General features: G+C 54.6%; 1 protein-coding gene across 5 annotated transcripts in view; it reads left to right on the top strand.

Moving 5' to 3' along the window:
- CACNA1E (calcium voltage-gated channel subunit alpha1 E) overlaps window positions 1-26,995 on the top strand; it is a 107,808-nt gene that overhangs the window by 73,076 nt on the left and 7,737 nt on the right. For 2 of the 5 annotated variants that reach the window (XM_088170322.1, XM_088170320.1), the window contains exons 23-45: window positions 463-622; window positions 1,131-1,260; window positions 1,753-1,812; window positions 2,083-2,189; window positions 6,070-6,081; window positions 7,370-7,466; window positions 8,565-8,725; window positions 9,109-9,246; window positions 9,745-9,946; window positions 10,132-10,296; window positions 10,787-10,897; window positions 11,844-11,927; window positions 12,013-12,138; window positions 12,317-12,382; window positions 14,085-14,176; window positions 14,310-14,475; window positions 14,639-14,766; window positions 21,105-21,201; window positions 22,873-22,978; window positions 24,359-24,466; window positions 24,952-25,052; window positions 25,329-25,435; window positions 26,004-26,112. In XM_088170322.1, the coding sequence (XP_088026448.1) occupies window positions 463-622; window positions 1,131-1,260; window positions 1,753-1,812; window positions 2,083-2,189; window positions 6,070-6,081; window positions 7,370-7,466; window positions 8,565-8,725; window positions 9,109-9,246; window positions 9,745-9,946; window positions 10,132-10,296; window positions 10,787-10,897; window positions 11,844-11,927; window positions 12,013-12,138; window positions 12,317-12,382; window positions 14,085-14,176; window positions 14,310-14,475; window positions 14,639-14,766; window positions 21,105-21,201; window positions 22,873-22,978; window positions 24,359-24,466; window positions 24,952-25,052; window positions 25,329-25,435; window positions 26,004-26,112 (2,633 nt within the window). The other 3 variants (XM_088170321.1, XR_015805549.1, XR_015805550.1) reach the window with 3 other exon arrangements.

Below are 26,995 nucleotides of genomic sequence, written 5' to 3'. Positions count from 1 at the left end.
CAGTACCTCACCCCAGTTTTGCAGGGGAGCCTAAACGCTGATGTGCCAGCATCCCCTGGGGCCCATGTCCCTTTCTCAATTCTTTCCATCCACCCCTTCATCTGATCCATCATTTCCCCTTCCTCTCTTCCTGGGCAAAACTCTCGTATTCCTTGTTTTTCCTGGAACATCCGTAGCCTCCGGCAGCTCACTGTCACTCAAACCCCTTAGCAGCATCCTCGCTGTCAAGGTGAGCTGCTTTAAACAGTGTTATTAATTAACCAGCAAGGTGAAAACTGGCCTTGTTAAACCCATTTCATCAGCTCCATCCCAGCAGCTCGTGTGTTTTCTCTCTGCCTAGTTCCTCTCCCTGTAACAGCACGGGGATTGAGAGCAGGAATGAGGGGGGTTGCCCAGGTGGCAGGGACACCCTAGGGTGTTGTCTGGGTGCAAGGCCGGGCAAAGGCTCTCGCTTTCCTGCAGTTAGCAACAAGACAGACGGTGAAGCCAGCCCCTTAAAGGAGGCCGAGACCAAAGAGGATGAGGAAGAAATGGAGAAGAAGAAGCGGAAGAAGGAAAAGAGCGAGACGGGCAAAGCGATGGTGCCGCACAGCTCCATGTTCATCTTCAGCACCACCAACCCGTGAGGCGTTTTTCACACTGGGGCTCGGGGGGGCTGCAAGGGGAAGGACCCCAGATATCCTTGTGAGAAGAGAGCTGAGTATCTCCCAAACAGGCTTGATAAGAAGCCACGGAGTTCCCCAAGCCCCACGTCACTCTCCCTCTGTGGCAGCTGTGCTCATGGCTCTCTCTCCTGACTGCTGATTGCTAAGCTGGGATTTTTATTCATTGTTTTTTTATATTTACCTGAAGTTTCCTGCTGCTCTGTAGCTCTTCCCCTGATCCAGCAGCCTGGAAGAGTAAGCACCCCAGTTTCCTAGGGACTCTCCCTGCCTGGCTGTGGGACTGAGACAGCTTAGGAGAGGGATCAACAGGCCCAAATGCCCCTTGAGCTTCCTTCTTTTGCTCCTCAGGCTTTGCTGTCTATCTCCCCACCCTGGAAGGTGGCCATACAGGGTGGGCTTTGCACGTGGGCTGTGGCTGTGGCCTGCCAGGCGCTCACAGGTGGGATGTGGGCTGTGTCCCCGCAGGGTGAGGAGGGCCTGCCACTACATCGTGAACCTGCGCTACTTCGAGATGTGCATCCTCCTGGTGATCGCCGCCAGCAGCATCGCCCTCGCCGCCGAGGATCCCGTCCTCACCAACTCCGACCGCAACAAAGTGATTGCAGCCCCCTCCCGCTCCCCCCACCTGTGCGGGCAGAGCTCCTGTAGGATTTTAGCTCTGTAGGATTCTGTGGGATCAGGGCACTTGTGCTGTGCCGTGGAGTCTGATTTCTTCCCCGTCACCTTCCGTTATGAGCCGTGGGAGTCACTCTCAGCTTCCCACACGTGGGGTTTAGAGCCTGGGGAGAGACCAGGATGCCTGGTTCAGTTCTGTAAAGTGGCTTGAACTGAGGAGATACTGGTACAGACACTGGTATGGGGCACATGATCCTGGCTAGCAGTGTCATTTCCAAGCCATTTGCATGGGGAATGATTCCTTCCTTCCTGCCTGCACAGGCTGGGTTTGGGGCTGTCCTGAACTCTTAGGGACAAGGCTGGGTTTGGGACAAACAAACCAACCCTGTGTTTGCCCCTGAGCCAGCCAAGCTGCTGCAGCTGGGTGTCTGCTCAGCAGCAGCTGCAGAGCACCTGTGCCCTCTCTCTGCAGGTGCTGAGGTATTTCGACTATGTCTTCACTGGTGTCTTCACCTTCGAGATGGTGATCAAGGTAAGAGCCCTGAAAGAATGCAGCATCCCTGGGAAATAGCTCAGTTTTGCAGTTCTAGTCCTAAATTTAAACGGTAGAGACCTTCTCAGCAGTAGTGCTCCAGAGTGCTCAGCACTTCCTTTATCAGCCTTGAGGCTTCCACAAAATATGAAGTCCTACACCCCGGACACTGGGATGTGTCTGCAGTGCCCCTGTCCCCCAACTTGTCCCTTCCCCTTTGTCTGAGCTGCTCATTCCCTGCCTGTTTTTCTCTCTGTATCTCCCTTCTAGATGATTGATCAGGGCTTGATCCTGCAGGATGGCTCCTACTTCCGAGACCTCTGGAACATCCTGGATTTCATTGTGGTGGTGGGAGCGCTGGTGGCTTTTGCCTTGGCGTAAGTGGCCACTGTCCTTGGCAGCTCCCTTCCTTCCCTCGGCTGGGGTGGGAGAAGGATGCAACTGTGTCTTATGGCTACTAGTCTCTGATTTGCTTTCCTATTTTATTTCTCTGCACCCTTCTGCTCTGCTTCTGGGATGGCTCCTGGCAGTGGTGTGTGGCTGCTCCAGAGATGTGTTTCTCCTTGTTTGTCAGAAGCTGGTGAGGAAGCAGGCAGGGAGCAAGGCAAGGCAAGCTGGAGATGCTAGGAAGAAGTTGGTGGTGAAAGTGGATTTGAAACAGAGCAGAAGGGGCTGTTAGAGAGGGAGAAAATGGCCTTAAGGTGCCAGAGCAGGAGTTAGACACCTGCTATGCATCTTGGGGTGCACTGAGACAGCAAAAGCAGCAGCCTGCCAGGTGGAGCTGCCCTCTGTACATGTTTGTGCTGGAAGTGGTACCCCTGGCTGGTGACTTTTCCTCTGGTCTGAAGGGGACATCGCTTTGGAGCCCTGCAGGAATGGGGATGAGGCCAGTGGGGTTTGTGCCAGGATCCTCTGTGGCATCACTGAGAGAGCTGTGTGCTTGCCCTGCAGCGTCCCCACTGAGCATTGCTTTGAGATTGGGCTCTGGTACTGAGCTTGTGGCACCTGTGAGTGTCCATGGGATGTCCATGGTGCCCATGGCACGGGGGGCAGGAGCACACAGGGATGAGTTTCCTGCTGCTGTGATGTCCCCTGTGCTGCTGGCTGGGGCAAGGGGTGCAGCGAGCTTAGGGAGGGTGCCAAGGTGATGCTTGCAGGGAAGGGACATCCCCTGGTCCCTAGGGCTGTGCTGCCCCATTGGTGCCCAAGAAGGGAGAGGAGAAGAGAGGAGAGGCTCAGGCTCCTTTGTCACGCTGTTGTTCTCTCTTTGTGCCTGTGACACTGGCAGCAGTGGCTGGTGACAGGGGAGGGCCTGGCAGCCACGCAGACGGGAGTCTTGGCCTTGTCCACAGCTCAGGTACCGTGCGGGCTCTTGGGGTGGCCACGAGGTCCCTCGATGGATTACAGCCTGTAATCCATCCCTCCCATCTCACCCCGGACTGGGCAGCAGCTCCTTCTCCTGGTTCTTACCCACTTGTACCCCTCTGGCTCGTTGCTTATGCCTTCCTCACCCTCCTCACCCCATTCCTCACCCGGTGCTTCCAGCCCCTGCTCTCTTCTTGGGAAGAGCATGGGAGAATTCAGCTCGCTCGGTACAGGGATGAAGCAGACCCCGGCATGGGGAAGGGGCTTGGGGCAGGTTTGCTGGATGGGAACAATGCCCTGAGCCTCTGGAAGGCCACACAGGCCACCACGAGGGTGGACTGAGTTTCTCCAGGGTCTGGCTGATCCCTCCTGTGCCAGGACAGTCCCTCAGAGCGTGTCTGGCAGGGCTCAAGGGCATCAGCAGCCTGAAGATGCACTGAGTGGTTTGAGGATGAGGACAAGGGAGCCTGTTCCTTCCAAGGCAACTTCCATCAAAAATTTTGATGGCTGAAGGAGCACAGGTTGTTGGCTCAGCCTGCTCCTGGGTGGAGGGGTGTCCTCACCAGTGTACCCTAATTGTTTACTGTCCCCTTGCCCTCACTCCACAAGGGTGGCATAATTCCTGCAGTGGCCCCTGCCGCTGACAGGGCCCAGCACTGAGCATGTGGGGAAGCTGCCTGGCACCTTCCAGCCCTGCTTGCCACCCGCCTGCCTCCACCCATCCTTCTGAGGGAAGGACGTTCCCTCTGGGCATGGGGCAGCTGAATTCTCGAGGGTGAGCACCCCCATCGTTTGTGGCACCGAAGCCCTTCCCGTGGAGAAGGCCTTGGCATCTCCACACACGTTTGCAACAAGCACTGGTGTCTCCTGCTCTCTCTTGCAGCTATAGCTGGATAAATACTGAGCTGCTTGTGCCATGGATGGGGGCTTTTTATCATGTAAACCTGCAGGATTGTCCATCTGCCCTGCCTCCAGCGTAGCTCCTGCTGGAGGAGATGAGCTCATGGCTTTGGGAACAAAGGCACCGTGGTGATTTCCGATGGGTTCATACATTATAAAGCATTTATAAGAACACCTGCCTCTCCCCTCGGCAGCCGAGCACTGCCACAGCCACTGGAGCTGCAGGATATTCACCAGCTCTCCATGTCCCAGCCTGCTCCCCTCCTTCCTCCCCTCCCTCCTGGTCTCCAGGGCAAAGCTCTGGTGGTGATGTTTCAACCCGTCTCCTTTTCTTCTCCCTCCATGAGCTCTTTGATGTGGGGCCAGAGCAGGGGGAGTGTTCTTCTCCTTCTCCTTCTCCTTCTCCTTCTCCTTCTCCTTCTCCTTCTCCTTCTCCTTCTCCTTCTCCTTCTCCTTCTCCTTCTCCTTCTCCTTCTCCTTCTCCTTCTCCTTCTCCTTCTCCTTCTCCTTCTCCTTCTCCTTCTCCTCCATGGTGCTGGGTGGGAACAGCAGTGTCCCTGGAGTGGCTGTGGTGATTACCTGGATGAGAGCAGTAGTGAGTCCAACACTTCCCAGCAGGAATGCTGGGATGCTCCGTGCAGGTTTCCTGCCCCTTTTGCCTCCCCTCTGCGCTCTGGTGTTCCCACAGGGATCCTGGGTGGCCCTGGGCACAGCAGAGATCTTTGAGCTGGTTCAACAGTGCCACCATCACCCACAGGCTGTCTGTGTCACATCCAAATCACTGATAACCAAGTGTCCACCCTCAAAGCCATCTCTTTGAGTGCCATTGTGGCTTGTCCACTGCTCGCTGGGAGGCCACAAATCCTGAGAGAGGCTGTCTCCATTCATCTGTAGCTCTCCACATGGAAAGCTAATACATCAATCCACACACAGCCTAAATAAAAAGCTGTAAATCTCCAAAGAGTTCAAATTAAATTAGTTGAAATAACAAGAACCCCAACTAAAGACCCTGCTCGCCTGTGCCTCCCTCTGAGGAGGCATTTCACAGCAGTTTTCAGAGCTGTCCAGGGGTGGTGGAAAGGTTGGTGGAGAGGCTGAGTGGCCAGTGTGGAGCCCTTGGTGTGCAAGGGCCAATTACCTGGCAGGGGGGCCTCTTTCCTTGCAGCATCTCCTTGTGCCCATTGGCACCAGGTCCTGGAAGCAAGAAGAACCCCTAGGTACTGCAAAATAACCTGGTGTGAGGCAGGTCAGGACAGAGGTCCCACCACAATGGTGCTGCAAAGTTAAATTGTCACCTTTTCAGCACACATCCCACATGTTGGACTAACACACAGCCAGGGGCTGGGGTTAGTTTTATGTGTTCTAGGGAATGTTTCACTTACAGGCTTTGCCCACAATGCTGAGCACTCTGTGTGCATGGCAGGGACTTGGCTCAAACAGGGACAAAAGGCTAGGTTACAACCAGGGACCTTGGAGCCCACCTTGGCTTGTCCAATCGAGTGTCCTGCTGGCTTGCAGGAGATCCTGCACTGCAGTTCAGGCTCTTAATCAGTGGAGCTCTCAAGAGAGGTGGTTTAGCAGAATTTGGATGTGGCTTGCAGGTAGGTTCCCCTGGAGGCACCTGCCTTCGGCTCACTGAGCCCCACCACTCTTGGCTAAGGAGGACAGTGTGCCTTCATGCTGTTGCCCACTGTCCCACTCTGTGCAGGTTCCTCTTGCAGCAGAGCTTTCACTATGTGCCTCCCACCCAAAACCTCCAGCGGGGTGGGCAGGAGGGGCTTCTGGATGAGTCCCTCCCTGGAGATGTGCCCCATGCTGAAGGGTACAATATGGTCTACTCACCGTGCCTTTCACCCGAGGTCTGGAGTGGTGGGCAGCAGCTGCAGGGTCCCCATGCAGCTCCCCTGACACTTTTCTTACCTTCCTCCTCTCTTTCTTTTTCCGTCTCTCTGCTGGTGCTGCTTGGTGGCTGCTGGGCTGGATCGCCGACAGGAATGCTTTGGGGTAACTATGGCACTCGAGATCTTGGGGATGCTGTTCCTGGGCATGCAGGGGGGTGGGTGCAGGTGGATGTCAGTCTGTCCGACACCTGGGCTGACCCTTAGCTGCATTTGCAGGGACTGCAGCACGCTGCTCTGCAGGCACTCCTAAGGGCTGGAGGGATCCCCCCTCAGCAGGTGTCAGACACTGCAGTTGGGGTGACCTTGGTGACAGCTTGCACCAGCTGAGTGCTGCCCTCAAACCCTCACCCCAGCCCTCAATCAGATGCCCTATTTCTGAGCAAACAGGAGCAAAGTGACTCCTAGGTCTGTCTGTACAGTTGCTTCCCATGCATGTGAGGGCTGTGCTCCTAGGGAGGACTATTAATTAGTGGTTTTGTTTACATCTCATAATGATTAAGCCCATTATTGTACTCCCTGTTGTATTAACCCTCGCCAAGGAGCTGTGTAATTGGGAGCATCTGTTGTTGCAAGTAATTTCCTTGACGTTTTTCAAGGGTGCCTGGTGGATCCAAGCTGTTCCACCTTCACCAGGACCTCACTGCTCCACCCTGAGATCCAGTCTTTAGTTAAAAGACAAGAAAAAATCCCCCTTGTATTTTGGTTGGTGAATAATCATCATATTCAAGAGATGAGGGTCATGAGGGGGCTGTTCTAAAGAATTCTCTTGATAAGCTCTGCCTCCTTCAGCTGGCTTGGGGTGAAGGCAAGAGCAGCCCTCATCTGGAGAGACCTTAGAGACCTTTCCAAGGGTCCAACCCCTGTGCCTTGGGCAGGCACACCTTCCACTAGACCAGGCTGTTCAGGGCCCCATCTAACTTTGCCCGGAGCACTTCCAGGGATGGGGCACCCACAGTTTCCCTGGCAATGTAGACCCCATTGAGTGAACCACCTCCATTTCATTCTGAATTTCTTGCAACTGGTAGGAAACGGTTTGCAGTGGTGGTGACCCTGTGCAAGCCCCATTTGCAAACAGCAAATGCCTGAAGGAGGAAAGCAAACCTCCTTGTGCTGCCTGTGCCCTGCAAACCTCCTGGCACTGCCTGCCCCGGCCCTGGCACTGCTTCCCACAGCCAGGGCTTTGTTAAGGTCACTGGAAGGGTGCTAATCCCGGGAAAGAGAGCTGTGGTTAGGTGGGCTGAACGCTCAGCAATGTTTGTGCCCCTCCTGTTCCCATTGTCACACGTGACGGGGGGGTGTTAGCAGTTCAGCTCCCCAGGGCACCCAGGTCTACAAGGTTCTTGTCTCTCTGTTCCATTTTTGGGTGCATGTGCCTCCCTCCAACGTGGCAGGACCAACAAGGGCCGGGATATCAAGACCATCAAGTCTCTCCGTGTGCTGAGGGTCTTGAGGCCCCTGAAAACCATCAAGAGACTGCCCAAGCTGAAGGTAATGAGCTCCATCTCCTGCCTTACATCCTCCTCTCCTCTTCCCTGGGAGCAGGGACCACCACAGTGATTTGCTTGTGAGCAGTAAACAAGCTGTTTTCAAAGCTTTTGGGGTGTTTTAGGAGTCCTGTCTGCAGCCACAACGCCCTTCAGGCTGCTTCGTGTCTGGAGGTGCAACGAGTTTTTAAAAGCAAGTCTGGACCACTGCAAGGTATCCAGAAGTAGTTCTTCTGCCAGGGAAAGAGGGGCTTGTGTGGATAAAAGGGAGCAAAGCCCAGATTTCTCCTGAAAAATAGGCTGCCCTGGTTTTGGAGAGCTCAAATCTCTTTCCAAAGATTTTGATCTTTCCCACCAGAGCAGGTTGCAAACAGCTCGGGGTTTTGTGTGCTGTGCTGTCATGGTGTTGCACTGGACAGGGACTTCCCATCTCAATAATGGGATTAATTCTGCATCACAGAATTTCGCTACCTTAGCTGATGGGGTACAGAGCCAAAAAGGAGTATGAGACCGAGGAAGCCCTTTTTTTACTTGTAAGTGGTTTGGCTGATTAATGAGACCCAGGGTGGCACCCCAGAAACATGGGGTTTGACCCCAGCTTTTCTTCCTGATCAGTGGATGGGGTCAGCCCGTGTCAGTTCACTTCTGGAAGTGGCTGTCCCCATCATGAAACAGGGATAAGGACAATCCCCACTTGAAGTGCTGTGAGAACCAGGGCTGAGAGCACTAAGGAACGTGCTGCTGTGGCAGGCAGAGGTATTTGCTCTGCCTTGTTATTTGGGGTGATGCAAAACGATGAAGTGTTCACTAATTAGTCTTGAGTGCTGCTAATTGCATCATTAGGATGGTCCCCTGTCTGCTTCCCTGGCTGCAGAGAACACTGAGGATACAAATATCCATCCCTGGTGCTGTCTCAGGGGCTGCATGGTGCCTACACGTGTGTTGTGGGCACTCTGGGCGTTAACCTCATCCACAAAATACCTTTTGGCCTTTGGGAGAAGGCTCAGCTCTTTTCCTCTTTCCCCAGCAAGTAGCCTGGTCTTGGTCCTGCCCTTTGCCAGGGCTGTGGCTTCCCCAGGGTGAGCTCTGCCCTCCCTTTCAGGCTGTTTTTGACTGCGTCGTGACATCTCTCAAGAACGTCTTCAACATCCTCATTGTCTACAAGCTCTTCATGTTCATCTTCGCCGTCATTGCCGTGCAGCTCTTCAAGGGGAAGTTCTTCTACTGCACTGACAGCTCCAAGGACACGCAGAAGGACTGCATGTAGGTGCCCTGTGGAGGAGGTCTGCTGCTGCTGACCCCTCTGGCGAGGGCAGGGTGCTGGGTCACGTCTGCTGTGGTTCCCCATTAAGTCCTTGGCCATGACTTGCTCCTGGGGAGGGCATGGGCTGAGCCCGGTCCCCAGGGCTGTGGCCCATCCTTCTGTGGGGTGCAGAGCCCTTAATTTGCTCCTGTTCTTTCCTCCTTCTCTCTTCAGTTTTACTTTTCCCCTTCCTCGTGGTTGTTATCCAAATTCTCCCCATTTCTCCCTGCGGGAGGAGAGGTGATCCCCGCACACACCCATGCTGCCCCCAGGGTTCAAACCCACCTTCCCAAACTCTGGCAACCCAAAAACCCAAGGTCACTGCTCCCTCCCAACCTTGCAGAGGGAACTATGTGGACCACGAGAAGAACAAGATGGAGGTGAAATGCCGGGAGTGGAAGCGGCACGAGTTCCACTATGACAATATCATCTGGGCTCTGCTCACCCTGTTCACGGTGTCCACGGGCGAGGGGTGGCCCCAGTGAGTATTCTGCTCGTCTGTCCTCTTTAATAGGGGTGGTGTTGGGGTGTGGTCAGGTTACATCCAGTAGGACTGAGACAGGAGCTGGGCGGGGAGGCAGAGAGAATAACAAATTATACCAGCACAAAAGAGCTTTTAGCCCCACTAAGAGGCTGGGGCAGGGGCTGGGGTTGGCTTCTTCCTTAAGGAGAGAATGATTGATAATCACTTTTCTGCATGGCCTGGAGATATATTTTGGGTCAATACTAAAGATAGCAGTAGGACTGGGCTTCTCTAAATGCTCATGTGAGTTTGGGCAATATTTTTGAGCACATTTTCCATCAGGGATGCGGCAAAGCTCCATAAAACAAGCTGTAGCCATATAAAAGGGTCATCCATGAAAGCAGATTAGGACAGAGCTTTACCTCATCATTTTACAAGAGTGGACAGGTAGAGCTGGGTCCCACTGGAACTGGTGGATGTATCCCTGGTTGCTTTTCTTCACCTCTCTGCCCACAGGGTGCTGCAGCACTCGGTGGATGTGACAGAGGAGGACCGCGGGCCCAGCCGCAGCAACCGCATGGAGATGTCCATTTTTTATGTCGTCTACTTCGTGGTCTTCCCTTTCTTCTTCGTCAACATTTTCGTGGCTCTCATCATCATCACGTTCCAAGAGCAAGGAGACAAAATGATGGAGGAGTGCAGCCTGGAGAAGAACGAGGTATGGTGTGGGGAGGGGAAAGGAGGATGATTCCACGGGCTTTTAGCAGTCTGGGAGCTTGGCACTCCCTTGCTATTGAAAAGGTGAGAAACCCATGAGCCAGCTGCCTTCCCAGATCACGAAGGGAAGAATTTCCAGCACCTCCCAGGTGTCCATGGGCTCTGATGGGGGTTGTTTTGTTGCAGAGGGCCTGCATTGACTTTGCCATCAGCGCCAAGCCCCTGACGCGGTACATGCCCCAGAACAGACACACCTTCCAGTACCGCGTGTGGCACTTTGTGGTGTCCCCGTCCTTTGAGTACACCATCATGGCCATGATAGCACTCAACACCGTGGTGCTCATGATGAAGGTGAGCTGGTGGTCAGAGTGAGGCTGTCCTCTTTGGAGCAGCAGGATCAATTGGGATGGGAGCAGAGGGTGTTTTGGTCGTGGAGATGCTTTGAGACAGCGTCAGTGTGTGTATTCCCTTGGCACAGCCGCTTGAAACAACACAGGACACGAACTGGAGGGGGCATCTCTTCTAAAAGAAACGACCCAAATTATTTAGACCTCTCAACTACTGCAGGCAGATCTGGATTTCCTCTGTGCTCCCTTTTTAGAAGAAGTGGCATCTGTCCTGGGAGAGGGGGGGAGAGAGTAAGGAGGAGATGTACTTGATGCCCCTAGGGCAGGGAACACGGACCACCACAGGCCTGTCCTGAGGGAGGGTGAAGAAAGGAAGGAATTCTGGAGGCAGCCAGGGCAGCAAAGATGGGCCATGTCAGGTCTGTGCTGGGACAGTCATCAGCCAAGAGGCTGGCAGGCCCCCTCCTGGCTAGTGCTGTCTCTGTTTCCATCAGTACTATTCTGCTCCATACACCTATGAGCTGGCCCTCAAGTACCTGAATATTGCCTTCACCATGGTGTTCTCCTTGGAATGCGTCCTCAAGATCATCGCTTTCGGCTTCCTGGTGAGTGCCTGCTCCTGTTCTTTATGATTGTTTTAATTTGGACTTTGGCAGTGCGCTAATCACAGAGTGAAGGTGTTAGTAACATGAGGTTGCTGCTACTTACTTTGGATCCTGGCCTGAGTGCTGCTTTTGGGCTGGAATCCTTTGGTTCTCATTGCACTTCCCAGTGCTGGATGCTTCTGGGGGAAGCCACACTGCTGCTTTACTTCTCGCCTTGCTCTGTGCCTGAACCATGCATGTTCTGTGCTGCTGCTCCGTTAGAGCCCACTGCTGCTGCACGTGCTGGTGGCTGTGCTCCCTTGTCCCCACAAGTCAGGAGGTGCTGGTGCACTTCCATCCTTGGGCTGTACCAGCTGGACCAGACCTGAGCAGCAGTGAGACCACCCTGACTGATTCACAGTCCTCAAGCTCCCAGCTGCTCATTTGAGATCTGAAACCACAGGATTGCTTTTTCTTCAGCTATTCTTTGCTGCTTATGGGAGAAAAAGTCCACTCTCAGAAGGGTTTCTAGCCACCCTTCTTGCTCGCAGTAGCAGCAGTCACGGTCACGTTTGGTCTTGTACCAGCTGCTGCACAAGTAGCAGGGGCTGGGATGTGTCCAGGTGTCTGTGAAGAGGAGGGCAAAGCAGCCTCCTGGGCTGTGAGGGTCAATGTACTGAGCTGTTGCAGCCTGACCTAGGCTGTGGCTACTTTTCCTGCTCCCATTTGTCAGGGTGGTCTGTTGGATGCATGAATCATCTCCCAGGAGAAGCTGCTTGCTGCAGACATGCTCAGGTCTGCCGCTCTCTCAGACACAGGATGGTGTTCCGCACCGTGGCTGCATACAAATAGGCTGCGAGGTCTCCACCACTGTCCATGAGCAGCTTTGGCCCGTGGCCCAGTGCCTTTCAGACCTGCCAACCCTCAGCTCAAATCCACGTTCCCTCTCCCCCTCTTTTTTTTGCAGAATTATTTCCGGGACACCTGGAACATCTTTGACTTCATCACGGTCATTGGCAGCATTACAGAGATCATCCTGACGGACACCAAGGTGAAGCAGGGGCTGGGAGCAGCGGAGTGTGGGGTGGTGGTGGGGGCTCCCACCTCCCTCTGACCCTCTCATCTCCTTCTCCCAGCTGGTGAACACCAGCAGCTTCAATATGAGCTTCCTGAAGCTTTTCCGGGCTGCTCGTCTCATCAAGCTGCTCCGCCAGGGTTACACAATCCGCATCCTGCTCTGGACGTTTGTGCAGTCCTTCAAGGTCAGTCTCGTGTGCCCTGGCCTCTTCCCAAGCCACAGGGATGTGGTGCTGCTCCCAAATATGGGCTGTTCCCAAGGCCTTGTAGGAGAGATGGATCAGCACAGCTCACCTTGGTGTTTTGTACTCCTCTGGGGCTGGACCTGTGATAGATGAGATGACTCATCTGCTTCTCTTGCAGGCACTCCCCTACGTCTGCCTCCTGATTGCTATGCTTTTCTTCATCTACGCCATCATCGGGATGCAGGTGAGACAGACGTGTCCATGTGGCACAGAAGGTGACACCAACGTGTCCCCAGTATTGCACACAGGAACGAGCTTTGTGCCTGCCTGTCATTGCTGCGCCCACTCGAGGTGCCAGGAAGGTGCTGAGGAAGGAACAGCTTCTTTGGAAGCTGCAGGGCCACGTGCCCTGGGGAAAGCCATGGGCTTTTTCAGTCAAGCTCCACAACTGCCTTCCCAGCTGGTGCCTTTGGAGATGAGGCCTCAGGGACTCAGCTGGGCGTCTGCCATCCATCTTGTCCCTGTGGCTGTGCCACTGGCAGTCTGTTTGGGTGTCACATTTAGGGCCCTGCCATGACCTCCCAGCTGGTGGGGGGTCTGCAGGGCACAGGGAGATGTCAGCTTAGCCAGCTCCAGCTGGTGAATAAGAGGCACGTGAGCTGAACCCCGCACGTGCCGCGGGGCTGGCTCGCCTCTGCTGTGACTAAATCCCACGCCGGAGATGTGACAAAGCGTCCTCGACGACGAGCACTGGGGATGTGGAGCTGCCCGATGAGCTGCCTCCAGCAGTACCCAACGCCTGACAGGAGCTGATTTTGGGGTGACAGTGGCTTGTGCAGCTTGGCAGCGCTGCTGTTTAGGATCTTCCATTGCCATGGCTGTTTTTTGCCACCCTGCCCTACACACCTCGGCACCGGCTCCAGGTGTTCTCCTAAACAGCCACCATCTGACTCAGCCCCCCTCCCTGCCGGGTGGTAGTATTAGATTTTTTTTTTCTTTTTTTTTAACACCATTGTGAACAAATCCCCAAGCAGTAAAGTCTGTGGGTGTTATTTGAGCAAAATAGCTGGAGGCAGAAAATATTCTACAATTACACATTCCAAAAAACCTGTACAGGGAAAAAATACTCTGCAGTTGGTGTATTTTTAGGTTCAGGGAAAGGGGAATAAATATTTAACAGTAATAACAGCACATTTTTCCAATTTGAGGCACTTTACGAATGTTCAGTATGTCTTACCACAGCCTTGGCTGAGGGTTGTTGTTAGAATATTGTCCATAGTTTGATCTTTGTTGCCTCTCTTGGCCCTGGGGGTGGTGGGGTCTGTCCCTCCCTCCCTGAGCCCTTCTCCACCAGGCTGTTTACAGTGCCTGACCCCAGCAGCACAAACCATTTCTCCACCAAGGGAAAAGCTCCTGGGAGTGTCCAGGACTGTCCAGCACCCACCCAGGATGGTGGGACTTTGTCCCTGCACCTCTAGCATAGCTGGGGGTCGCTGGGTGCCACTTGGTGCTCAGATGGCATCGAGGGATGAATGTGGAATGGTTGGACTCAGCTGATCCCAGGCCCTCCGTGCTCCTGTTTCCATGGTAGCTCAGCCTCTCGCAGCCTTTGCCACCCACAGCAAATCCCTGCCAAGGAGAGGAGTCTCCTTCCCCGATGGCTGCCTGGCACCAGCTCCTTGGCACGCTGGCTGTGCACCAGCCTGTGTTTGCTGGGGTACTTTTCATGCAATCACAGACTCAGAGGATGCTTTGTGTTGGAAGGGACTTTAGAGGCCACCTTGTCCAACCCCATGGCAGGGACATCTTCAGCTAGATCAGTTTGCTCAGAGCCCTGTCCAGCCTTATCCTGACTGTTTTCAAGGATGGCAATGTGAACGTGCAGCTGCTTCCCTGGCTGACGAGCTCTTGCCTGAAGAGCTGAGCCCTTTTTCTCCCTTCTGAAGGTTTTTGGCAATATCAAACTGGATGAGGAAAGCCACATTAACCGGCACAACAACTTCCGCAGCTTCTTGGGTTCCCTCATGCTCCTCTTCAGGTGAGCAGCCGTGGGAAATGTTCCTCCTCATGCCAGAGATTTAATTTGGGCAGGGGGTGGTGAGGTTTCTCCTGGGGCACCCTGACTACGTCCCTTGCCACCACGAGCTGCTGACAGGCTGTGTTGGGAGCAGGAGTGCCACTGGAGAGGCGTGGCAGGAGATCATGCTGTCCTGCCTGGAGGGCAAGGGCTGCGAGCCAGACACGACGGCGACGTCCGGGCAGAACGAGAACGAGCGCTGCGGCACCGACCTGGCCTATGTTTACTTTGTGTCCTTCATCTTCTTCTGCTCCTTCCTGGTGAGCTGCCTCCTCTCAGGGCTCTGGGCATCCCCCTTGCCAGCACCCCAGCTATCAGGTCGTCTTCCACCACCTTCCCACAATCACTCTTCTCTCTCCCTTCTCTTCTCTGCTTCCTCTCCCCCCACTCTCCTTTCTATCTGCCTTTTGCCCTTTCATTTAGATGCTCAACCTGTTTGTGGCAGTCATCATGGACAACTTTGAATACCTGACACGGGATTCCTCCATCCTGGGCCCTCACCATCTGGATGAGTTTGTCCGGATCTGGGCAGAGTATGACCGAGCAGCGTGGTATGTAACTAGCTCCTTGTCTCCCAAGAAACCTCTCAGAGCTGGTTTTAAACCAAGGTCTCCTGGAAGTGTAGTTCTCAGTGATGTCTGGGATAGTCAGGGATATGCTGCTGCCACCCGTGGTCATTACAAGCCCAGCAGCTGGTTCTTGTACTGGTTGGTGGCACAGGCGTCTTGGGTGATGTTCAGTTTGCCACAGGGTGTTCATCCTGAGTGCTGCTCTTCCTCTCCTCCCTACCCAGCAGGCAGATCCCTCCCTCTCAGCCTCCTTTCCCTTCCCCATGCACCAGCTGGGAGCCTGAGCCCTGAGACCAGCCCCATCCCTTAGTCCCCAGCACCCACAGCTCCTGATAAGAGCAGGGCTGAGCAGGGCTTGTTCCCACCCGTGGGGATCTGCTGGGATCCTGACAAAATACCTGCAGAGGGCATTATTTGGGGCGTGTTTGAGGAGCTGTGTTCTGTGCTGGCCAGTCCACTCAACCCCTCTGGAGATGAGAGGGCTTTGTCTCTGCACTCCTTCCCTTGCTGATGAGGAGAACAGGGCTCCCATTTAGAGGCAGCAGCCTGTTCCCAGCAGTGGGATGGGCTCACAGGGCCCATACACACCCTGGGTAGCCAGATTTTGGCTCTGCTGCTGCTGCAGAGGCCTTGCTCTCCATTGCTCCTCCTCCTCGGATGGTCCCAAGCACCCTTAGAGCAATGGGGGACCCTTGGCAGCTCTGGGAACATGTTTGCCCTTCACTCAGCCCCAGCACCACCAGGGTGCCTCATGTGGCCCCTTCCTGAGCCCAGGGACTCTTTGGAGCCATGATCCACCACTGCCAGGGAACCTGTGCCATCTTAACTCAAGAGCCCACACAGCAACCACACACACACACACCTTTTGGAGACTCTTTCTCCCCATGTCCTGCTCTCCAGAGACCAGCCTCAGCCAAGGTATTTTTTAATGCCCAATATCAGCTCCAACCAGAGAAAGGAGAGGAGGTGGAGCAGTGAAACACCCAGCTGCTTGCTGTGGACTGGCTCTTTGGTAGGGTTTCTTCACACCAGGCACTTGATTCACTCTCATCGCCCATGGTGGTGGCCTCAGTGTCCAGGAGCCACTGTAAAACAAGCCTGAGCTGTCCTATCCATGCCATATGCCCCTCTGATGCCTGAGCAAGCCATGCTCGTAGCCACTGAGTAGGGGACACAGAGACAGTGGTGGCAGCCCTGGCCCGGTGCTGGGCCAGGAACAGGTGAGTACATCCCAACAGCTCCCACCACATCCCAACAGTGGCACCATCACACGGAGCTCTCATGGGGAGAGCATCCAGGACCAGGGGGGAGCAGGGATGGGTTTTGTCCAGATGGTTGGGTTCTGGTTGGTTCTTCATCTCTGGCCAGTGATGGAGAGGGGATGGGAGAAGAGCAAGGAGAAAGAAACCAGAGGCAAAGGTGCTGGGTAGGACGGTGACGCCGCTCTTTGCCTCCCCGCGTGGTTTCCCTCCAAGCTTGTCCAAGGATGCCCAGGAGGCTGCAGCAGCTGCACCTCAGCACTTCCACCCCACGCAGTCCTGCTTCCCGAAGGGCTCTGGGCTGGAGCAGAGTGGGGAGCTCAGCATCCTGCACCCCTTCCTGCCAGCTCCTTGCCTCGGCTGCTTCCTTGTTTCCGTGGTGCGGGAGGATACGGCCGTATCCCGGGATGGCTGCACCGGCTCTGGGCAGATGGGCTTCCGTGGGAGGCAAGGGGGGTGCGTGTTTGGGAAGGTTTGCTTCTAATAATGTGCACCCTTGGCAGAGCTGGGCTGGTGGTCGGAGCACAGGACTGGACTCGAGAGCCCCAGATGCCACAGCCAGCAGCTGGTCACATTATCCCGCCCTGTCTCAGGTTCCCCAGATCTTGGAGGCACAAGTGGCTCAGCTGCCAACCTCACTGGGACCTCGTGGGCCTCAGAGAGTTGGCTGTGTGAGGACAGGGGCTCTGGTGACGTGATGGGGCACAACCCCATGGGTTAGAAATCCACCAGGCTGCAGGCTCACCCTGTCTAAAGTCCCAGCCCTCTCCCACCAGGCGCAGGGGTCAGGGGCACGATGAGGAAGGGTCATGGGATGGTGTCCACCACCACAACTGTCCTTCTCCAGGGTGAAGAGGGGACAGTGTGAGGAGACATGAGCCAGCTCTCATGGTGGAAAAGGCAGTAGCTGATGCTCACAGCTTTCTCCTCCCTGGGTCTGACAGAGCCAGAAGGAGAAGAGCTGTGCCCTGCTGGGGTCTTGCCCCACAGACGGCCCCAGTGCCCCCCCGTTAAGCTCTCCATCCTCCCCTCCACCCTCTCAGTGTCCTATTAACCCACCTGTGCTTCCTTTGCAGCGGCAGGATCTCGTATAAGGATATGTACAAATTAGTACGGGTGATCTCGCCTCCTCTGGGCCTAGGAGAGAACTGCCCCTACAGGGTGGCGTGCAAGGTTTGCCTCCCAGTCCTCCGCCACAACCTGGCCACGGGACACACCATCCACCCCTCCTTCCCCCGCTCCACTGCCACCGCGCCTCCCCAGGGAACCCTGACGTTGCTTTCCTTCGAGTTTAAAGAGGTCCACTGCCTCCCAGAGCCAGCAGCTGTTCCCCTCCAGGGGAGGCATCAGTGGGGCCAGGGGGGGCTCAGAGCCTCCTGGGATGGGTTTTGACAAATTGTGCCCCCCAGCCAGCCCCCCGCCCCAGTTCCACCGGTGCAGAGAGCCCTGAGGGGCGCCAGGACAAACACCACTGTCCCTGCTTGACTTCTCAAAGCACCTCACATGGGACAGCGAGGTTTTTGGGAGAGTTTGCTCCTCAGGAAGGAGCAAAGGCTGGAGGATGATGGGGACTTTACTGTTGTTTTGGATAATGAGGGCTGGGGGAGGATGAGAAGGCCAGGGTGACCCCTGTCCCTGGAAGATGCTGTGCTGTACCAAACAAGCCTGTGCTCAAGTGTGGCACTTTGGAGGACAAACAACCATGTCTCTGAGCAGCAGGACTCCTGCTATTCTTGCACATAATTTGCTGGATCTGCCTGGGAGATGGTGATACCACGGCACACTTGTGGAGCTTGGCAGCTCCTCTCCCTCCAGCTCAACTCCTGGCTGCTGGCCATGAGTCCAGGACAGCGATTTGGTCTCCTTGTGTCTCTCTGACTTGAACGGGTTTGTTTCTTTTACTTTTTTTTTGGGGTGATAGTTGAGCAAAATCCTGCACCTGCCACATTCTCTGAAGTGCCATGACACCTTTGTCTGTGCCCGTGGCACAAAAGGATGAATTACAGAGATTGCTCTTCCTTCTGCATCCCTCCCGGTACCAGGGAACTCAGACAACCCCAGCCCTTGCTCTTGCCTCTGCAGAGGAGGAGGGTTTCTTGCTGCAGCGTGGTGTAGTCACCACATCTTTCTGGAAATATCAGAAAGGCTTTTCTTCCAGCTGACACTCTGGAACAGCTCTGTCACCCTCCACAGCTGGACGTGGGGATGGTTTTGCCAGAGGCAAAGCAGCGCAAAGAAGGCAAGGCTGGCATGATTGGCCATCTCATTTAGGAAGATGTATTTAGGAGCAGGAGATTTCTTGCAAGAATCTCAAATGGAGTAATCTGTTCCAGGAAGGGCTCCGTGGAGTCTTTCCACTCTTCTCTGCTGCTGCATCCCTGGCAAAAGACAGCAGCTTGGCTGAGGACGCTTGCTCAGGTCCCTGCAGGCAAAAGACACCTTCCTGAGGAGTGGTGAGCCCTTCTCAACAGGGCTCCACTGGCAGATGCTGCTCTTCCAAGCTGGATCACCTGGGGCTCAGAGGGGGACCTGTAATGCTTCCTTGGAAGAGGGAGTCTCGGAGCCATTGGATTTCTGCTGACTGTGGATGGGCAGAACACTGAAGGTGGATAAACTCAAGTAGAGGCAGAAGCAAAGAGTACTGAGAACAGCTTCTGTTGTTCTGTGCGGGAGACCATCCCCATCTCTACCTTGTGTTACCTCGGTCTCCTCCTCCCTGTGCAGGAGATATTTCAAGAACACGAGATGTTCAGGGGTTCCTATTGCTCTGGAACAATTCCCAAAAGATGTAAAAAAAAAAATCCATGTGGTTGTTTCATCTTGCCAGATCCCAAAATGCTATGTCAGCTTGCATACCCTTCAGTTCAGTGAGCCTGTCCTGGCTGTCAGGTGAATTCTCCACAGATGATATCCCTGTGGACGTCACCTTTTCCTGAATCTACTCTCACAGCACTCCTGGTGCTCCCTTCCTAACAGCCTGTGTGGCACAGTACTTATTTCCTAACCACAAGAGGACAGATGTCCTGTCTCCCACATTTCCTCCTCTGCCACTCACAGGCGTCTCTCAGGGCCAAGCCGTTAATCCCTGGTGGCTTTACAGGCCACCTTGAGCTGTAGCCATGGGTCACATCTCTGTCCAGACATGGATAGATGGGTCAGATCCCCCAGATCCCGGATGTGCCCCCTCCTGGGAGTCATCCTGCTCAGATGGATGGCATTCCACATGCCTGCCTGTGCTTCAGTCTGTGTGGAGGTGGTGCCTGGGCACAGCAAGCTCCAAGATCTCTGCTCTGGGGAGCAGCAAAGTGTGCAGTTCTCGCATGATCCATCTTGGTCACTGAAGCAAAGACTTCCTTTCATGGACTCTATTTCTCCTTCATTGTGTGGAGTATGAAGGGCAGTGCTGGGTTCCCCAAAATTCCCCCTGCCAGGAAGGATGTCTGGAAGACCACTGTCTTGCTTCCTTTTTTGCACTGAATTAATGCATGAAAATTTTAGTCATCTCACCCTGAGCTGGTGTGCATCCAGCTCTGCCGAGGTGCTGCTTGTGGACTCCTGGGTTTTTCCTTTTGATCATCCTGCTTATCATTCTCTGGTGTTGTTATCAACCATCTTTTGGGTGTGACTTGCCCAGCCCATTCTGTGCCTGCACCCCAAACAGCTCCTGTCACCAGTTCTGTTCACATCTGAAATGCCAGGACTTATCTTGGTAGGGGCCTTTCTGACCAGGGGCTTGCTTCCAAACCCTTGAGAAGAGGAGGTCTCACCTCCCCTTTCCACACTGCTCTGAGCACATTCTAGGGAAGAAGCCGAGATCCCGTGGGGATGCTTGAGTTTTTTGGCAGTGCCCTCTCTCTCAGGGCACCCCAGCTGAGATGGGCTCCTGTCCAGCAGTGAGGGTCGATGCCTTTGGTGTCATGAGGTCACCCCAGCCCACTGACCATCCTGAACCTTGCAGTGCTGGCTGGGAGCCTGGCACGAGGGGAAGAAGAGGTGGTCAAGCCCAGGATCCCTGGGAGATATGGATGTGCAGAGAGAGGGAGACACAGCCCAGCTATCCCAGCCTGGCAGAGGCCAGTCCCGGGTGGCCCATTTTTGGTGGCATTCTTTGCTCAGCAATCCCAGGCAGGTTCTTACGGAGCAGAGGAGTGCAAGGGGCGGGGGGTGGGTCCGGCCCTAACTGCTCCTGTGGGAAACCCAAACGAGCCCCAATGTTGGAAGGCCCAAACAGCTGCCTCTGCTGAGACTCTTTAAACTCCAACCTGGTGGAACTTGCAGCCGCATGTGGGAGAGAGCCAGGGCGGGAGCATGGCATGCCCGACTTTTCCTCCCGGTTTTTTTTTTCCAGCCGATTCAGCATGCCTTTTGCACTGGTGCATGGTGGGAAAGTGGTCCATCCGCAGAGCCAGACGGAAGCAACTGGGCATCTTCCTTTGACAAGTGACCCTGGCCCACTGCCTTCTATGCAAGATGCTGCCTCCCAATTGCATAGACCCCACGAGCTGGGGATACACAGCCTTTGGCTATGGGTTAGGTGGCCATGCCAAGCAATACCAGGCACCCCCCCGGGAGGGAAGACGCTCCGGAGGCCACAGAGCATCGTGGTGCAAACCACCCTTATCTCAAATAACCCATGGCTCGAGTGCCGTGTATCTGATTTATACCACTCGCACACAGCCCTGGAACCTGTGGGACGAGGTGGGGGCTGCTGGAGGGCTTTAGGAGAGGGCTTGAGGCCAGAGGAGTCGTCCCAGGCTGGTAGCGAGACAGGCGCTTGAGGCCAGCAGCAGAGAGGAGAGGGGTGAGTTGCTTTCCGCCAGCATTCCTGGGTCTGTGTGAGCAGTGCTATAAATCCACATCAGGACAGTCTCTCATGTATGATTTGCCTTGATTAACGGGTTTCCTATTCTTTTCCTGTTTGTCCGTTTGTTTTTTGTTTTTTTGTTTTTTTTTTTCTCTCCTGTTTTTCCTGTACTATTTTTCGTTCGTACGTTTTTCCGCTCTCTGGGAATGCCTCCTCTCTCTGCATCACCCTCCCTCCCCTTCCCCCTCCATGAGCAGTGGCCGAATCCATTACACTGAGATGTATGAAATGCTGACTCTTATGTCACCACCGCTAGGCCTCGGCAAGAGATGTCCTTCCAAAGTGGCCTATAAGGTAGATCAACCCTTCCTTCTCCGGGGGTTAGAGCCGAGCAGGAGCCGGGGCACCTGCGGGAGGTGGGGCTGGGGAAGACGGGGAGTTGTTGGGGTGTCCAGCGTGTGTTTGGCTCACTCTTGGGGAGCCAGGTGTGCCCACAAGAGCCCTGGCCACACTGGCTGGTCTCCACTGATGCTGCTGTGGTCACTGGCAGCTCCAAGGGGAAAAGGAGGGGCAGGATCAGCAGCAGTGTGGAAGTGGGAGGGCTGGAGGAGGTGAGGTGAGGAGCAACCCTGTAGCGCAGTTAGGAGGGTGAGATGTCCTTAGGAGTTCATCCCCAGGGGCTTGGAACCATCCTCATCCCAGCTGGTGCAGAAGCCCTTGGAGACGGGGAGCAGGTGGGCAGTGGGATAAATCCCAAATCCCGTAGGAACAGGCCTGCCATGCGTGAGGAGCCAGGACCATCAGCAGGGGCTATCTCAGGGATGTGCAAGACAAAGCCAGGGGCCTTCCAAAGGCAGCTCTGAGTTGTCCCACCAGGAGTGGTGGCTGTCAGTCAGGTCCCGGCTGCCTAGGCATGGATCAGGAGCGTGGGAAGCTGTGGAGGATGTGCCGTGGGAGCTGCGTGGCTTTCTGAGGGCAGCAGCTGCCAGGACAAGGCCCAGAGCTACAGGGGGATCTGTTGTCCAGGAGGAAATTAGGATTTTTCTTGGTCTTTTAGCAGGGCTAGCACAAAGGGATTCCTGCACGCTTCCAAACATGCTTCCACCCTCTCCGGTTCTAGTGTGTTTGTTCACACAAGCATACAATCCACCATCACACTCTTCCAGGGGGAAAAAGGGAGGCTTGAAAGCAGGAAAGGGACGTGAGAGGATGGGTGAAAACGAATGGGCAGGGAAGGGCTGACACAAGGTATTCACAAAGCAAAATATACTCTCTGGAAAGTGGATCTGGTCACTTCGGTTTGCACCCCGCCTGCCCAGGGTGGAGAAGGAGCATGGCGTGTCTAACCTGCCTTGGTTGCCCTTTTCTCTTTCCTTCTGCACTTTCTCTACCCTCCCCTTCCTTTCCTTTCCCTTCCCCACCCATGGATAATTTGGACCCCTGCATGTGCTGGCAAACTTCATCTCTGAAAGACGCAAAAAGGGAGTGCCAGGATGTAGCATGCTAGAGGAATCCAGCCGATCTGAAAGTCCCTGAAGGTTAGGGACCCTCCTCTCCCCTGCCCCAGGTGGGAAGGGTTGAGAGCTGGAAAGCCAAACCACCCGGGAACGGAAACCTGAGCCCATCTCCCCTTCCCGCACACCCCACATGCCCGCATCCCTGATGGATCAGGTGTGTCTTCCCTGAGGTGCCAGGGGTGCTGTGGCAGCCCCGGTGCCGTGGGGAGGGGGGCTCAGGGGCCGTTCCTGGGGTGCAGGAGGAGCCCTGGAAGGCAGTGAGCCGGTGTCCTGGGGTGGAAGGAGCCGGGGAGGGGGGAAGCGGCGGGGTGATCCTTGCCCTTCTTTTTTGGCTGTGCTGTTTTGACACTCTTTGTTGCTTTTTATTTTTTATTTTTTTTTTATTTTTTTTTAATTTCGATTCTTTTTTTTCCCTTTTGTTTAATGTTTAATTTCTTTTCCTCCAGCCTGGTCGATGTGTTTTTCGATATTGTTTTCCGTCCGCTGTTTTCTTCTCTCTCTTGCGCAGAGACTGGTGCTGATGAACATGCCCGTGGCCGAGGACATGACCGTCCACTTCACCTCCACCCTCATGGCGCTGATCCGCACGGCCTTGGACATCAAAATTGCCAAAGGTAAAAAGGCTGTGGCCTTTAGAGAGGGGACAGAGCCAGCAGGCTTGCAGAGTGACCATTGTCACTTTGTAGAATCCCAGGAAGGTTTGTGTTGGAAGGAGCCTTAAAGATCGTCCAGTTCCATCCCATTCCATGGGCAGGGACGCCTTCCACCACCTACCTGGCATGGCCTTGGAGACTTTCAGGGATGGGGCATCCACAGCTTCTCTGGGCAACCTGCTCCAGGGCCTCACCACCTTCTGAATTTCATCCTAATATCCAATCTCAATCTACCCTCACTCTGCTTAAAATCCTTCTTACTTGTCCTATCACCTTGAAAAAAATCCCTTTCTCTTTAGCCCTCACAGCTAATTTGGATTGGCTTGCCAAGAGCCTGGATTCACATGGATGGGAGCAAGTGCCTTGAACAGGCAAATTTCTGCCACTTTCTGTTAAGAAAAAAAATCATCTATTTCTTTAGGGAACAGAATTCTTCACCAGAAGCTGTTTTTAGAGAAAAGAAACAGCTTGATGTCCACTGTACAATGGAGGAGAGAGAGAATTCCCCTTCCTCCCCACATAAAAAGCCAAACCAAGGATGGAAAACACGTGCTTGGCTCCCTTAGGTTGTGGGGGAAAGAAACCTCTCTGTCTCTCTCAGGGAAGATAAAATGTTCAGAGCAGGAAAACCTGCTTTGTTGTTGTTGCTAGAAAGGCTGTGATTCATCAGATCAAAAACTTCCTGCAGAAACATGGCAATTTCAATAAAACATCCCCTAGGAACAGCTCAGCTACTGGAAGAAAACCCAACCCAGGGCAAAATATCATCCCAAGCCCAGTGCTCAAACAACAATGATGGGTTCAAACCCCTCTAGACAAAGCAGAGATTTGAACCTGGGTCTTCTACAGCTCACCCAAATTGCCCTGTGCTTGGGGCACGCTGACAGCTTCTGATGATCCCAGGGCTTTCCAAGCTCAGCAAACCCCTGGCCAGAGAGCTCTGCTCTCCGTGCACAGCCTCACCGAGCATTTCAGGATGTACCAAGCGGAGCTGCTCGTCCACCAGCACATGATCTGCTCACCAGCAAAAAAAAAGTGGGGCAGCAGCAGGTGTGTGTGGGCTGGAGTAGGACTGGAGCTGCAGAGACGGACCCAAGGCAAGCTTGAAGGTGGCAGCTTTGAGTGGGAGGGTAGGGGATGGGGAGATGGAGGCACATATGGAGGGGATGGTAGGAAAGTTTCCCTGTGGGAGCAGGAGACCAGGCTTGCAAGATGGCCCTCCCAGCCCAGAGAGATGGATGCTGAGCTGGAACTTCACTTCAGGATGGGAAAAGAGGGTTGGTTGGACCCTGGTGCCAAGGTTTGATGTGTGTGGGCCATTTTTGCTCCCTGCTGTTGAAGGTGGTGCAGATTGGCAGCAGTTGGACTCCGAGCTTCAAAAGGAGATCCTGACCATTTGGCCTCACCTGTCCCAGAAGATGCTTGACCTGTTGGTACCCATGCCAAAAAGTGAGTCTCTTGGGGGGGCTGTCATTGCCTTCAAATTCCCCCCATCTCCACAGCAACTTCTTCCCAAAGGGAGGTGGGGACTGGCCAGACCCATCCCCAGCTCGAGGAGAAGTGGGGAAAGGGTTTGTTCTGCTTAGCTGCTTGGGAACTCTCTGGGAAACCACCCAGTTTGCAGGGATCTACTCCTGCCAAATCCATGGTCTCCCATGAATCCTGTCTGGAGCATAGCAGGGAGGGAGGCTGAGCACACCTGATGATATGATGAGGACGTGTCCCTTGGTGGCTTAAGATGATGATTTCAGGCCATCTTCATCTATTTTATCTCTGTGGGGAGTGTCTGGGTGCTCAGCACTCTCTCTTTTGGAACGGTGAGAAGAGTTTGAGGGTCACCAGGGCATCCCAGAGCAGCACTCTTCCCATGTCCCACGCTGGTGCCTTCTCTTACAACACAAGTGACCCCATTTTGTTCCCTCTCATGCTCCCAGCCTCTGACCTGACTGTTGGGAAAATATATGCAGCCATGATGATCATGGATTACTACAAGCAGAGCAAGGCGAAGAAGCAGCGGCAGCAGCTGGAGGAGCAGGTGAGGCTCAGGCAGGGCAGGAGAGGCACGTTCAGATCATCCTCTCTGCTTCCCACCATGCCCCAACCCAAACATGCAGCCACCTGAGATTAAAACAATGGTGCAAGTCGGGGTGTGGGGGCTGCAAGGCGTGTCTGTGATCATCCTCAGGGATGTTCCCTGACAGGGAACATGAGCACTGTGTCCTCTTTCCGAGTGCTGGGAGCTTGGCTGGGGAAGCACTGGCTGTTCATCCATGTTTCCTACAGGCTCAGTCTCTTCCTTTCTCCAATGCAGAAAAATGCCCCCATGTTCCAGCGCATGGAGCCGTCCTCTCTGCCACAGGAAATCATCTCCAACGCAAAGGCTCTGCCGTACCTCCAGCAGGACACCCTCTCGGGCCTGTGAGTACTGCCTGCCACTTTTCTGTTCCTGCACCCCTTGTTTCCTCCTTGGAGCTGGCACTGGGCTGCAGACAGGGTTAAATTGCTGCTGGGAGCAGGGAGAAATCTGGCAAAAAGCTTTTGCAGGATTCCAGGTACCTGGTGTGTGTCAGCATCAACAGCAGCAGCTGAGGTGGCAAAAGGGAATGAATGGTCAGGGGTCTGTGGATGCCTTTCCTGCAGGATTCCTGTCACTCTTCACCTAGGGGTGAAGCTGAATCCCAGGAACTGTTGAGCAGTTCAGGATCAGTGGGGGATTCCAGCACCCTGGCTGGTGGGAATGAGGTGATAAGGGTTTCTGTCACTGCTCTTGGGATGTCCCACTGCTGCTGCAGGACTCGGGGCACTGGTGTCCTCTCCTGTCTTGGGGCACCGCTTCAGCTCTCCAGGGAACATGATGATTGTCTCAAACATGGGGTCTCAACAGCCTGGGGGGACAGGCACGGGGCTCCCCAGCTCTGAGCTGCTGGAGAAGTGATCCCAGGGATGGCAGCACCGTGGCCTCCCTGAAGCTGGGCTGTGTTTGCAGGAGCAGCCGAGGCGGGTTCCCCTCGCTGAGCCCGCTCTCACCACAGGAGATCTTCCAGCTGGCATGCATGGATCCGGCCCAGGAGCAGTACCAGGAGCACCAGTCTCTGGTAAAGTCATGCACTGCTCTTCTGCAGTCCCAGCACGGATGCTGGTGGGCAGGGGGAGGTGTGGGGAGTGAGCACAGCACAGGGATGGCAGCTGCTGCGTCACGCACGGATCCAAAACTGGGACAAATATCCCTGGATGTCCTCTAGCTGGGGGTCTGCCCCTTGCCTCTGGCACTGGGGACACAGCCATCCCTGGACCTGCCCTGATCCATGGGGCCAAGCAGCACAAGTGCTTTTGGGGCGAGAGCCATGACCTGCAGTAAAATATCCTTCTCTCCACAGGCTATTTTTTCCACTGAGCACTCATGTCAGTGGGTTACCCCGTGCTGAGTGATGGTATCTGATGTTTTCAGATTCGTGTCCATTTTGTTGTCAGTGGTGGTGTCCCCAGTCCCCAGCCAAGCTGTCTCCAGCAGGAGCAGCCTTCTCCGGCCTCACACACGTGCCGGCCTGTCTGTCTGTGTGTGTATATATATATATATCACATATTTATATATATCATGTATCTATATATATCACACATCTCTATATATCTCCATGTCTGCGTGTGCCTTCCTGCACCACCCCACGCAGTGTGGTGCCCAGCCCAGTCTGTGTCCCCTGTACATGTCTGTACAGGGTCTGTAGCTCTGTGTCACCTGTGCATGACACAGGCAGGTGTCCCCTGCCTCGGCCACGTGGAGAGGTGGCAGATGAGAATCCCCCTGCCCCCATAAAGTCACCTTCTAGTGAACTCCAGAATCACTCTGTGCCCATCTCCTCGACACAGTGAGTGAACGTGAATATCCACAGAGTCCCCTAAAAACTGGGAATTAACCAAAGCGTGCAAGTGCTATGGGCAGTGTGTGCTCTTTTAACAGGGATGTGGCCAGGAAGCTTTTGA

The sequence above is a fragment of the Sturnus vulgaris genome, chromosome 9 (assembly GCF_052056855.1).
Source record: "Sturnus vulgaris isolate bStuVul1 chromosome 9, bStuVul1.hap1, whole genome shotgun sequence".
Lineage (NCBI taxonomy): Eukaryota > Metazoa > Chordata > Aves > Passeriformes > Sturnidae > Sturnus > Sturnus vulgaris.
Note: the sequence above shows the minus strand (reverse complement) of the source record. Positions and strands in the feature narration are given on the sequence as shown.